Here is a 14,699-nt window from a genome sequence, read left to right on the forward strand (position 1 = left end):
TGGGAGTAAAAGAAAGTGAAGTTGCGTCTACTGCACACGGTGAAAATCTCTTAATCTTAAATCTTGTTTTAAATTTCTATGAAATACGCTCTTGTTTGTCTTAAATACGCTCATATAATCTTTGAACATATCACCCTCTCTACCAGTTTCACTTTTTTCCCGTCGGCATTTTTTCTCCTTTAACATCATTGCTATGTTATCTCCGATGCGAGGGAGAGAAGGGAGATAAAATAAATCAGAGGGATGGAAGGGGAAAACCAATTAAGAATAGTGGTGCGTTGGATTAAAAAGTAGAATTAAAGGGAGTGAGTACACCCCCTTCTCCTAATTTGTTCTCATATTTATTATGTGATGTCGCGTAAGACTGTGTTCATGTTTGTTTGTGTGAGTATGAGGGTATGTGTGTCAATTTGTTCGTAAAAATAAAATTGTGTTTGTATGTTATGGTACTTAAGCGCCATCTCAGTTATAGCCTGGTAATGTAAGTGCTCCAATATCAAGTATACAAAAGTATAAATCAAACTCAAACATTTAGTGATAGTGCATCAAATTTTAATTGCTCAAAATATGGATCTAAGATCTAGTTTGGTTTAAAATTGTTAATTTAAAAAAAAGACAAAAATGTTTAATATAATTAAACTTGTTACTATAGACTTGCTTCTGATTTGTGGATTTGTACAATATTCTTGGGTAAGTTTTATATTTTCAGCAAAATTATATCCAAAGAAGAGAATAAAAATTAGCTCGAATGCTGATTTCATAGATTTGAAATATGATTTAAAATAGTTAACAAGGATTATATGATTTTAATATATAAAATGTAAGACCTTTTGAAAGAGTTTTAATTCATCACATCCATTTAAAGGTCTAATTATCCACTTTTTATTGTTCTTATTTTGCTATAGTGTTACTCAAATGCAATACAGGGAAATAAATATACATGGTAGGACAATGGGAGAAAATTTAATTTAATTTGCTAAAGGAATGGAGAAGCGTGTAGAAGAGGAGTGTAGGAAAGGGGGTGTTATCATTATATTGTCTAATATTATTGTACTTCTTTGCTAAAGAAAAGAAAATATTTCTAGTATTCATTCGAAACCAGTGGATTAGAACCGGTTCTCATCAATACGAAAAAATTATGTCTAACATCGTATTATATCCAGTTTTCTACGAATATAAAAATGTACAATCACAAGATTAGCCCATTTAGTTTTTTTTAGCCCGTGCCTTCGGCATCTCGGGGCTAAAAACTGATTTTAATCTTATAATTGCACACTTTGTATCCGCGGAAAGTTGTTTATAATACGATGAGAGAAATAACCATTCTTCCATTAGCTCATCCATTTTCCAACTAATATTCATATTTAATGTCATTTGCAATTTTGAGATCAAAATATACTTTTTCCTATTTCATACATTTAGGACGGAATCATAAATTTCTTCTTGACAAAAAATTTCTTGGACAAATGTATGTTGACTAAGGAAACAGATGGTCACTTTATATTTACAACTTTCTGTTTCATTACAAAATAACAAGAATGATTATTTCTTTCACTGTGTAACCATGGATATGTGGAAATGCGCCCAATGCTCAATTTGCATACAGTAATAACAAGCAACGGCTTGTCCGCAGCTGAATTGAAATTTGGCGTTACAATCATAAGTGTCCTTAGGCACGTGGTCGTTCGCTGCGAAAAAGTAATCAAATATAAAAAAAAATCTCCAGCAATTACGTAATATTTGATAGTAATCATATTATTACATAACTTCCAAACTTAAAATTGAATCAATGATATAATAAAAATTTCTCAGGCACTTATGAAAGTAAGGGAAAATAGGACCGTTATAATCTCCTAGAATGATATTGTCCACTTATATGGTAATAATATTCTAGTTTATAAAAAAAACAGTTTAATGAAAAATCATTTTATTACCACAGCCATACTATATAACTCGATGTTAAATTATTGTAGTAGTTGTTTTTGTTTATGTCTATTTTGATTTTGGTTTGGCATATTGAGCTTGCTAAATCTTCAAAAATTGTATAACCTTTGAACAGGAGTCAGCACAGGCTTTTTGCATCCCACACCTTATAATATTTACACACCTTAATAAAATAATTGTAAACGGATTATTCAATAGGGGGAGGGAAGTTTGTAAGATATAAATTAAAATGAAAAATTTTAAAATTTGTCCACACCACTTCATGATGCATGCACTCCCTCACTTTAGGAAAATATTGTACTGGACCTAATCGTCTTATGATATCCGGGAATTTAAAGTACAAAATGATTGTCACACTTAAATTTTCTCTGGTTGGAATGTGACATGTTTCTATCCTTAGCAAACGCACCTCCTCGATACATTCAAAACATTTCTACAAAAATGATAAGACTATAAACATTTTTTCTGGAGGTTTCTTATGAAGAAATCTTATTTAAGTGTTTAAAACTATTAGTTTGTAATATCTTTTCGTGGAAATAGAGCTGTTAATAAGAAATCTGAATTTTGTTTAAAAGTCGATCTAGAAAAAAAAACACTTTGATTTGTTAGTACTTTTTTCAACGCCCAAGAAAATTCATAGATTTACATTTCATTATTTATTAAGTTTTTTCTAATAATTTTATAGACGCAATACTACCAATCTAAACTTTAAATTGTTTGAAAGACATCAGTTTGAAGCTTGTATTGATGCATTCAGTGAATTTACAAATGTCTGAAATTAATAACAGGGTATCGTGATGAAGATATTGTTAGTATTACTACCACACTTGACTCTGCAATATTTGCAAAAATTTAATGTCTTCCGTTTAACCGCAGAGTTGAACCATACCAACCAACCTGGAGTAACTAGTTCACGTATCTTTTCAAAGGCGAATCTTTCTTATAATTAAGGTATTGCTTCAGTTCATCACTTTTAATAATAAACACATTTTTATACATATTTGTATGAGAAACCTAATAAATCCACATTCATAATTGGTATTCTTGTACATAATAAAATAAAGGGGCATATAAAATTTGCAACATAACACCAAAGTGTAAATTGCATTGCTATCTAGCGGTTAAACCAATTAAGACATTTTAGGATTATTTTTCGGAATTTTATACATACTTATTGAGTGAGGGTAGCTTTATAGAACGTGTGTTTATGCTTACGCATGATTACGCATGTTTGATTGATAAGGAAGTAACAATTTTACAATCTTTTCAATGTCAAATCTTTTATTATCCTTTGTAAAATTGTCATGCAATATAAAACAAACATGCAAATTGCTATACATGATTAATTTGAATAAATTATATAATACTTTAAATTATTTGAATGTACAACAAAATATATGTACATTAAGAACTGAACTATGCAACCACTTAGTAAGATAACATAAAAGCGATGTGGTGACGTTGAGACTCACGACATAATTATAAAGACGATTGCTGCTTCGCTTAAAATAGTGTGACATGTTGTCATAGGAATCATTCTTCCAATAATCATATGAATAGGATAATTATTTCATACAACAAAATTGTTGTCAAAAAAGGTAAAATCAGCATGCTTTAAATACAAGATCGTCTAACTATTATGGGAATCATCAACCAAAGATGGAAATTGATAGGACAATTCTAACATGCTCAAATTAACGTTAAGTGCTAACCGTTACGTATAAACGGACGGATATACTGACCATGATTATAGGAAATCTATAAAGCCTTTTAAAAATGTTTGTTTATAAATTAAACCTCCGTTGTCCTCTCCCTCTGTTTGGAGATGAGTTTTAGACCTGAAATATATATTTGTGTGAATCAAAGGGTTGAGATATTAATCAGGCCAACAAAGATATATATGAGCTGTAAAGGGATACAGGGATAAGAAAACAAAAATCAATTTAATTTTGTATAAAATCTAAATATATAAAGAGCAAGAAGTAGTTTATCAATCCTTTTTTTAAAAAACAATGATGACACTATCTTTAAAAGGAAAGTTAAACAGTTTGCTCTTAATCTGTTGGAATGCTGAAAAATTAAGTATTAAAATGTAATTATTGAGAATGAGATACTATATACTACTAAAAATTATTGTAGAGAGTAGTCCTTCATAACCTAGCATTTTGTAGCATGACCGACAAACTCATTTTTTACGGGATCCTCTTTGGCAAAGTATATCTCAACTAAAAACCAGCAATATAGCTTAATTAGCATCCAATAAAATTTAATTTCTCTCATAGAATTACGGATGGACAGACAGACAGACAGACAAAGTGAATTATAAATAAGTTCCGCTAAAAAAATTCACATAATTAAATTACATTATTCACTATTCTCTTAAAAACAATCTTACTTTTTAAAAGCGAAGCTTTTCTATAATTTTAAATGTCCGCCTGTCTGTCTGTGCGTAAGACACGAAGTGGGGGAAATGTTATTTTTGGTTCGTATTTAAGATACACGGCTGAAACTCATTGTCAACATTCCAATTATTATGGAGCATAATGAACTATAAAACATCCATAGCGGTCAGACTGCTTTTAGGCAGCGTTTTAACTGCTTTGATTATTTTCACATATTACTCCTTATATTTGGTGTTTTTGTTCTGAGCATCAACTATGTATATACTTTGACCGTCGGTTCGTCAGTCATCAAAAAAAATATTCAAACTCTAAAAACACATACTGTGTTGCTGGGTCTACGTGTGGCCGTCTTTCAACAGTTAAAGCGGTATATTTCTTGCAGGCTTCCTTTAAAGTGATCTTAATAATAAAAAAAATATATTAGCTCCGTTTTATATCCATTATCGGGAATAGTCCCTTTCGTAACATCGCCCCATAAGGGGCGATTCGTCGAATTTTTAAAATGGCTTTTTATAGGTTATTTTAGGTTAGGTTAGGTTATATTCGGTTAGGTGATTGCCCCACAGGGTTAGGTAATTGGCCCCGCAGGGTTAGAGAGAAAAAAAATTAGGAGAAAAGCTACTGTGAAAAATACGAAGAATCACCCAATAAGGTGCGATGTTACGAAAGGGAATATACCTCCATTATCTTATCCCTGATAAACTTCCCTCTTAAAACGCACACACAATATAACACACACTGATATTCACCTTAGCCCATAGTTCCAGGTATAGTAGTGGGTCCAGCCTCTACAAATATTAATATTTCTTTCTTAATATGTTATTTTAACTTTTTATACACCAGAGGGATTAATATATTTGCAATATAAGCATGGGGAAATAAAGTGCTAGGGATAAGCCCTTTTTTGATATAAACATAATTATATAGTCATAATAATGTCATTATTATAATTGGTTTCTTTGTTTTTAAGAGATTGAGGGTTTAAAAGTTTTAGTTATTGAAAACGTAAATTTTAGACAAATAGCTTTTATGACAAAACATCATTTAAATCAACTGCAGGAGACATTTTAAAATTTTTTTTACAAATTATTTATGTCCATGGTTGACATTAACCAAACAAGGGTTAGGGCCATAATACCTCCATGGCAACACCTGTCTTTGTTGTGGCTAAGATTATCCCTCTTATTAATCGCTGCAATAAAAGTTAGAGTGAAACATTTTTGAAACAAAAATTGATTAAAACTTTAAATATTATTACATTTTCTCTAGTTCTCATAACCTCAGAGCTCGCATCCGCAGCTGCTTCCAGCCCAGCAGCTTTTCAAAAGCCTCATCCTAGTTTGAATTATGTTGCTGTTGTTGTAGCAAACACAGCCGTTTCCGTAGATACGAAACTGGATGCGCGGCTGCACGTACTGCTCATACCATTTCCAAAATATTTCCAAAATGACATTTTCTTATTAAGAACAAACAATAATATGTTTTGAATAATTCAGAATGTATAATAAATATTTGTTGAAATATAGAACGCAAAAATTAAGGAAGAAGGTCATATTTTCTTCTAAAATTTATAAAAAAGAATAAATGGTGTAGCTACTTTTCAAACCAGGTTTTTTTCTGTGTATTTGTGTGATTGTGCACTGTTCCCCAGAAAAGTGGGAAAATAACTAAATTAACTAGATATGTACCTGTCGGTGTTTCACGTAAATGGCTCAACCAATTATGCCCCAACTCAGAAATATTTTTGTGCAAACATTTTTCTCTTATTTTTCTATTTCCTTTTCCCCCAATATCCTTTTTTAAAACTATAACATTCGACCTATATTTTGATTAGACAAGCCTTCGCTGGACAAAATCGCTCTTGTTTCTCATGAAAACTACACCTTGTAGTTTTACAGTATATAAAAAGTTAGCAATGTTGGCAAGAAGTGCTAATATGTTTTCATATATGTCACATGAAAGCAGGTCTAACATTAAATATTATCTTTTTATACTAATTTCAAAATCATTTTAGCTTACATAATTATATAAAAATATTCAAAAACAAAAAGTGCATTTACAATTATACATAATTACATAGTTTTTTTGATTACAAAAATATAGGTAAAATGTTAGGAATAATATAATAAAACCCATTTTTAACCTATTTTAAGATTTTTTCAAATTCCGTGTCTAATTAATTAAAAATCAAATAACGTTTGACCTCATTGCAAGGAGGGATGGGACATTGGACTATATAGATTATACTGGTAACAAAAGATTTATAAATATTCATTGCTTTGGTTACTTTAATGTCATCTTAATTGGTTGGTTCAAACTAGCAGTGTTCAAACTATAAATCTACAAAAGGGACAATTTTTTTATAATCATTTTGGACGTCATCAATTTATCCCATTGTCCACTGTCTTATCCCTTAAGATCCCTGCCTAATTGAAAGTTATGTTTGCAGAAATTTAGCAAATTAAATATCAGGGAAGATTTTTGCACTGCCTGCTCAGCATAGCAAAATAATGTTTGCTTGCAAAGCTTTTCTGTCTCATGATTTTCTGTTATTTATCGGGCAACATTATTATTGTTCTCACAAAGCAAAATTTATGTACACATTATCTATGGTTAAAAGTAAACCTATATTTTTAATTTTGTAATAAAAGGGAGAGGTAGGTTTCGGGTAAAATCCGTAAAGGTGTGTGTTTTAAGGCTTAAAAATAATAGTAGAACGATAATATTCACTAAATATGTGTATCTCTTATTGGAAAGAACTATAGACAATTTTTTTTAAGTTAACATAAATTTTTATCGTTCTACTACTGTTTTTAACTTATAACACATAACCTTTACGGATTTTACCAGAAACCTACCTCTCCCTTTATCATCATTTCTACTTCACGAATTTTCTGTGAAGATGATATTATGTAAAATCCAAAAATTAGTTTATCAAAACTAAAGTGAAATATTTTAATATAATATTATTGTCTTTGTTTTAGTTTCAGCTGAACAGGGATTGGTTTATGACAGTGTCCTTACATCTTTGAATGATGAAAAAAATATTTTATTAATTGAAAGTAATATGAAGTATCAGAGGCTTCATTTACTGGTAAAATTAATTCCTTAAACTTATATTCTAAAAATATTATTAAATAATGTTTCAAGTGATTCTATTCCAGTTTAATCAGAAAATGTATTATATAGAAGCTTCTAACAAAAATGTGACCTACTTATTTTTTTGCCATCTTCTTAACGATTGTAACATCATTTAAACTTGAAATAAAAACTAAAAAATAGTTCGAAACTTTAGATCAAGAAATTCTTTAATGGCCTTAAACATGAATGGTTATGTTTATAAAGGACGTCCAAGTGTGGGGGAGGGGGGGGGGGGTTCAAATTCTACCAACCCTCCAGCGTCATAACAAATTGACCTCCAAATAAATTTCATGTAAATTTTATTCTTATTGTATTACGTTTAAGAAGGGTTGACAATAAAAATGAAACTTTCCCCTGCCAACTACCTCCCCCCCCCCTAAAGATTTTTTATCTCACCATAAATAAAATATTGATCGTCCTCGAGGTCAATGTCAATTTGAATAACATACATCCCTTTCTTTCCCCAGAAAATTTTATCTATTTTAAGATGATTTAACACAACTATTTAGGGGAGTATTTTTAAGTTTACCAGACCTTTTCCATGAATCCTTTTTAGTAGCGAAGCTACTCTATAATTCACTTTGTCCGTCCGTCCGTCCATCAGTCAGTCCGTCAGTCAGTCCGTCCGTAACGCTATGGGGGAAATGGGATTTACTCAGCTCCTATAAAAGATAGAATGCTGAAATTTTTTGACAACATTCCCATTATTAAGGAGCACAATTGACTATAAAACATCATTTGCGGTCGGACCGATTTTTATCAGGTTTTAGGCTATTTTTATATTTTTCACATTTTTCTCCATATCTTCAGTGTTTATGGTCCGATTTTCAAAATTTTTTCAGTTACAGATATCAAAATTTAATTTCCTGTCGTTTAAAGAAACAATCATGAAGGCCAGACTGCCTTTTTAGCAGGTTTTAGGTTTTTTTTATATTTTTCACATTTTTCTCCATATCTTCAGTGTATGGTCCGATTTTCAAAATTTTTTCAGTTATAGATATCAAAATTAAAAATCTCGTCTTTTAAAGAAGACAACCATGACGGCCAGACTGCCTTTTCAGCAGGTTTTAGGCTGTTTTTTTTATATTTTTAACATTTTTCTCCATATCTTCAGTGTTTATAGTCCGATTTTCAAAATTTTTTCAGTTGTAGATATCAAAATTAAATTTCCCGTCTTTAAAGGAAATAACCATGACGGCCAGACTGCCTTTTTGGCAGGTTTTAGGCTATTTTTAAATATAGTTAACACTTTTTTCCATATCTTCAGTGTATATGGTCCGATTTTCCAAACTTTTGAAGTTTTTAAGGATTTAAAAATTTAATTTTTTGTCGTTTTAAGAAAACAACCATGGCGGCCAGACTGCCTTTTATCAGGTTTTTGGCTATTTTTATACGTTTTACATATTTCCCAAGATCTTTGTTTATTTTGATCCAATTTTAAAACTTTTATGGGATATCATGTATCAAAATAATTTTTCCCATTGTTATGAGCATCTTTAATATAATTTACTTTGACCATCGTCATCATACAAAATAAAACAAGGTTTCATATTTATTTTATCCAATAAATCTATTCTTGATTTTAGTAAAAACCTTTTAAATCTACCTGTACGTATTCCCATCTACGATTTTTTGTGCTTCGCTACTTATGGATGTTGTCATCCTTGTTTTTTTTTAATTTGTGTGCAGTTTAAATAGTTTTTATATGAAAGCCCAAAGGAAATACAAAGTAGGATAAGAATAGGTTGAATTATTATTGCTTGAGAGTCACCTATCAGGTGCATGACAGACAAACAGACAGGCAGAGTCATATAAACTTAGTTTAGAGTTGTTTTAAGAGAACTTAAAACGACTAATATACTTGAATGTGAATGAAACTAAATAACCTTGATATCCTATTAAGAAATTATATCTGTGCGTTTTAACTTTATAATTGATGTTTAATTTTTGTTTTAGAGTTTGAGCACAGGCGCTGATATAGATCCTTTTGCATTAAACACTATTGATGATCTACCTTTTTCCAAACCATCTCTAAACAAGCAGCCAGCCCCGGCATCTGTACGAGATTCCAGACAGATTGACCGATCAGACTCGCTTCTATCCGGGTTTAATTTGAAAGATGGAGAATCTGAGTTTCCTCTGCACAAGCCTACAGGAGAAAAAACTCGTAAAACGTATGATTTTACCAAGACTTATCATGTCGGGCTGTCGTGCCATGACATACAGGCCACACAAGGGGCTACAAGATCAGGCGTCTACCTGATCCACCCGCCTAATCTTGCCCAGGGACCATGGAAGGTGTACTGTGATCTTGAGACAGAGGGCGGCGGCTGGATGGTTTTCCAAGTCAGAGATGATGTTGAACCTCACGAAAATTTTATGCGCGGCTGGGAGGATTACAAAGTAGGCTTTGGAGACTTTGATAGAGAATTTTGGCTGGGCAATATACTAATTTGGGCCCTGACAAATGTGGATAACTCAACCTATTACGAGTTGGCCATAGACATGGAAGACTGGTCGGGTAACAGAAGGTTTGCCAGGTACAGATCATTCAGAATGGGAAGCGAACGCGATGCTTTCCGCCTGTATCACCAAAATCTGTACTATGGTAATGCTGGTGACTCGATGTACAGTCATAATGGTCTTCCATTCTCAACCTTTGATGTTGACAATGATAATAGAGATGGAGATTTTGCTGAGCGAAGTTGTGCTAGGTTGTATAAGGTAATATAATATTTTATTCATAGCTTTTGACTCAACAAGGAAACCCATTTTATGTGAAACTACGCTGCTCCAATTGGATGAAAGATATTTATGATTTTCCCTTAATTTTGCTTATTCTTTTGTACTGAAAGGAAAAAATATATCTAACATTGTCAAATGGTTTACACTTACCAGCAAAAAAAAGATTTTAAAATGATTAATTATAAATTAAAGACACCTTTCACAAGTCTAAACTCTAAATAATTTTAAGGGTGGCTGGTGGTATGGAAACTGTCATGATGCCAACCTGAATGGATGGTACCTGGGTGGTCCACACAGATCATTTGCTGATGGTATTAACTGGTATACATGGACAGGATATAACTACAGGTATGATATATATGCTGATGGTATTAACTGGTATACATGGACAGGATATAACTACAGGTATGATATTTATGCTGATGGTATTAACTGGTATACATGGACAGGATATAACTACAGGTATGATATTTATGCTGATGGTATTAACTGGTATACATGGACAGGATATAACTACAGGTATGATATATATGCTGATGGTATTAACTGGTATACATGGACAGGATATAACTACAGGTATGATATATATGCTGATGGTATTAACTGGTATACATGGACAGGATATAACTACAGGTATGATATATATGCTGATGGTATTAAAACTGGTATACTTGGAATAGTTATAACTACATAACACTGCAACATTTTTTTAAATGATCAACTATTCCATTAATGGATTTATTAATCCTTTTGACAAGATAATTGTAATAATTGCATTATTGCAAGGTATTAAAGGTTATTATCTTTTTATGGATAAACTTTATGATTTAATACTTGAATCAGTGTGAATTTAACATGAATTCTATATTCTAATGCGGATAATCTATTATTATTATTTGTTCTAGATATTACATATTATTTTGGTGGAAATATTATTGAGATTATCATCTTATCATCTTATAAAGTACAAAGTAGAAGGGTTAAATTTTTTGAGGACAAAATGAGTGTAAATTAAAAGTAATTTGGTTTTCATTGGTCATTTCATTTTTATCAGCGGAATTTAGTTAAGAATAATCGCCCACCACTAAATCTATATAAGCTTATTATTGGATGCTCTTTTTTTCCTCAGCTACGACAAAAATTAACGTAGCTTTGGTATGAGCCACTAAACTTCCACTTAAGTCCACCTCATTCAACTCGGACCACCCACTGTCAAGTGAAGATATTTATATAAAATTTCTCATCATTAAAATCATTATCTTATTAGTATTATGTAACTTCATAAACAAATCTGTTTTGTCTTTAATTTTAAATATTTATTAAATTTTTAAATTCATATTATGTACATAATTAAATATTCTCATTTGTATTACGCAATATAAGTTTACTAAGAACAATAATAATAGAAATATAAGAATTGAAGCATATTCTGCACCCTTTTTTCGTCAAATCTAAGAAGGAACATTTCTAGCAGAAAAAAGTATTGTTTACTTTCGACTGAAGCTGATGTGGATTCTTAAAAAATGATTGACTCGTTACTCGATAGTAGGCAAAATTATTTTTGGGAAAAATCATCCAAAAGCACATTAAAAATCTACAAAAATTAAACAAAATCATATGTTAATAACCCTTTTAAGAAATTATTTAATTTTTGTAAATTTATTTATGCGATTTTGGAGGATTTTTCACAAAAATAATTTTGCCTCACCAGTGAGTAGCCAGTCTAACTTTTTTCTCACTCAGACGAAATTTTTGAGCAAGTAAGTTTGATTCAGTAAAGCTTTGTACTAAGAAATTATATTGTTTACAGCTGACTTTTATCTATGTATGAAATGAAAAAAAAAACATGCGTTCGTAATGAAATGTGTACATAATTTCAACCAATGAAATTTGATGTAGGTTACGATGCGATCATCCTATTGGCTCAATCAGACATTCCCTCTCTTTCTTAGTACCTTTATTACAATAATATAGCAATATACATGTCATTGTCAAGTACATAAACATAAGTAAACATTGAAATATAAATCAGCCAGGCCACGCTTATCTTATTGTTATGCCCATTTTCATTAATTTCAATTTGATAAAGGGGTAGTTTAATTAATATCTCATTATAGGCAATTAGTGGCCTCTCCAACGCCTCTTTGGGCTTTGCCCCAAGAAGGTTAAGTTAAACTATTTGACATAATACGTGCTAAAAGAAACTAATTTGTCATTATTGGGGGTTGTCAAACCTCCAAGGAAAAAAGCTTATAACCATAACAGGAGTATAATATATGATCAAAAAAGCATAACTATTAGCTTTTAGCCAGATTTTAAGAAACGTACAGGTAGACCAACAAACGAACTAACTTGTTTAATAAATCAAGTAAATTTTTATTATAAATGAACCTTTTTATTTAAATCGTAATATATAATTCCAGTTTTTTACTCATTGCCAAAAAAATAGGTCTACCTCCGAATTTTCCGTTCTTTTGGAGATTATAATTATTTGAACACTGTTTACGAATGGTGCTGCCGATAACGATAAGTGGAACTAGGAAGTGGTGCTTTGGTTTTGTGTTTTAATAAAGCTTTCTATTCTAGTGACAACTAGACTTTTATATATGCTGTTAAAATATTATCAAAATCTAAATTATACATTTGATGATTGACTTTAAGGCCAATGGTTTGGTTGTTGTTTATTTTTTTAATTTAAAATTTGACAGTCAAAATTTCCGCCAGTTATATTCATCAATATTTATTCCAACAAAAGGTTTTTGTATGATATTTGAACAGTGGGAAAAAGTTTGAAATTATTCAACCTAGCTTCTATTCGAGTATTTTGTTCAAAGTTTATGTTCAAAAAAAAATTTATATCAAAGTATACTTAAAATTTTGTTTCAGTTTGAAGAAAACCGTGATGAAGCTGCGACCCCAAATAAACGGACCAATTGATGTTGGTTACGGCAACTACATCCTAACTTCCCCGCCTGACAGAGCTGGGCGCAGAGAAGATGAGGCGGATGGGACGGACAGTTCGGCACCTGAAAACAAAGAATCTGGTGCGACAAGATCCGCTCGACAGATGGCGAATGGAAAGTATGATGTGTCAGAATTATTAACTCTAGCTAACACTCTCTCTAATCCAAACAATAAGAAGACTAAAATTGAATTATGAAAAGAACTGTTGGAAAATAAGATAATTGAAGTGAAAGTTGATTTTTATAAAGTGAAGGCCAACATAGTGACATACTAGAGAGAGATTAAAAAGAGAGAGAGGGATATAACTAAAATTGTTTCAAATTGTACTCCAATGAATTATGATGTTAGAGTCAATTTACGTTTCAATGACTCTAAAATAATTTATGTGTGAGTGTATGTGCATCTATGTGTGTGTGTGTGTTATTATTGTGTATTTGTGTGTGTGAGTGGGTGTGAAGTAACATTGAATGTAATCGTATGTCTGCTATTAATTGAAAATCAAATTATTATGAAACTGGTACAAAATAAAATTACTCGTAGTTTAAATTATTAACTTTCTACCAATTTTGAAAAAAATGTAAAGTTTGCTTTTAATTTTAAGAAACTTAAAAATATTAAAATGTAGTAAATATTTTTATAGATAATTGTAAATACAAATGTAATTGTGATAATGAAATAAATATAACTTTTTGAGGAAAAATCATTAAATTATTTATAAGCAAAATGTTCTAAGGCTTTTGGTTTTATTTGGTCTGTGCTTTCGTCTTTGTACTTTTGCACAGGAAATAGAGGATAAGGCATTTTGCGAAAAAAAACTCCATCAAATCTGAATAAACTTGGTATACTATCCAAGGATTCAGGGATAAGATAATAAAGGATAAACTATCTACTATCAAATTCTTGTTTGCAAAACTCTGCCTTTAATAACAGGAGAAGTTTTAGGAAAAGAAAGGTTGCAAATTTGTTCAACCAGAGTTGTACTCTGTATTCCACAATTACTTTTCAAGTATCGATTCGAAACTGATTAATATCCGTTGATTAGAACCGGTTCTCATCTATAGTGAATAATATGCATAGCATCGTATTATATCTAGTTTTCTACGAATATAAAAATGTACAATTATAAGATTAAAACCAGTTTGTTAGCCCTTAGTGCTGAATTTGGGGCTAAACAACTATGTAGTTTTAGTCTTTTAATTGTACATTTTTATAACCGCAAATGCTGTTTATAATATGCTTTAAATAACTATTTTATCACTTATCTTGACATATCCTTTCCAAAACAAGATGAGAAACCTGCCTTTGATCTAACCAAATATTCCACGAAAAGAAGAAACAAATCGAAACATCGGATGGCTAGAAAACGAACAGGTAAACATACAAACAACCTACATATTTTATTATAATTCTTGAATAAGCCAAAATTCTATATATTTTGAATCTGAATGAATTACATATCATGACGACATTTTACAAGTACCTTCTTAAAAAAGATATATTCAG

At 30.9% G+C, this 14,699-nt stretch overlaps 1 protein-coding gene across 1 annotated transcript; it reads left to right on the forward strand.

Annotated features, from left to right (window-relative positions):
• The first annotated feature begins 436 nt into the window (after positions 1–436).
• Positions 437–13,896, forward strand: LOC145316608 (microfibril-associated glycoprotein 4-like). Its single transcript, XM_080157241.1, has 4 exons — positions 437–690; positions 9,444–10,211; positions 10,462–10,580; positions 13,119–13,896. Exons 1-4 carry the CDS (start codon positions 622–624, stop codon positions 13,390–13,392), a joined length of 1,230 nt encoding a protein of 409 aa, XP_080013367.1. The 5' UTR covers positions 437–621; the 3' UTR covers positions 13,393–13,896.
• Positions 13,897–14,699: the final 803 nt, after the last annotated feature.

The sequence above is a fragment of the Acartia tonsa genome, chromosome 4 (assembly GCF_053477335.1).
Source record: "Acartia tonsa isolate MP-2025a chromosome 4, ASM5347733v1, whole genome shotgun sequence".
Classification (NCBI taxonomy): Eukaryota; Metazoa; Arthropoda; class Copepoda; order Calanoida; family Acartiidae; genus Acartia; species Acartia tonsa.

Coding starts and splice junctions, on each gene's coding strand:
- LOC145316608 (XM_080157241.1), top strand. CDS start 622: ATGTTTAATATAATTAAACTTGTTACTATAGACTTGCTTCTGATTTGT. Junction 691..9,443: donor GATTTGTACAATATTCTTGG/GTAAGTTTTATA, acceptor TTTTTGTTTTAG/AGTTTGAGCACAGGCGCTGA. Junction 10,581..13,118: donor TGGACAGGATATAACTACAG/GTATGATATATA, acceptor ATTTTGTTTCAG/TTTGAAGAAAACCGTGATGA.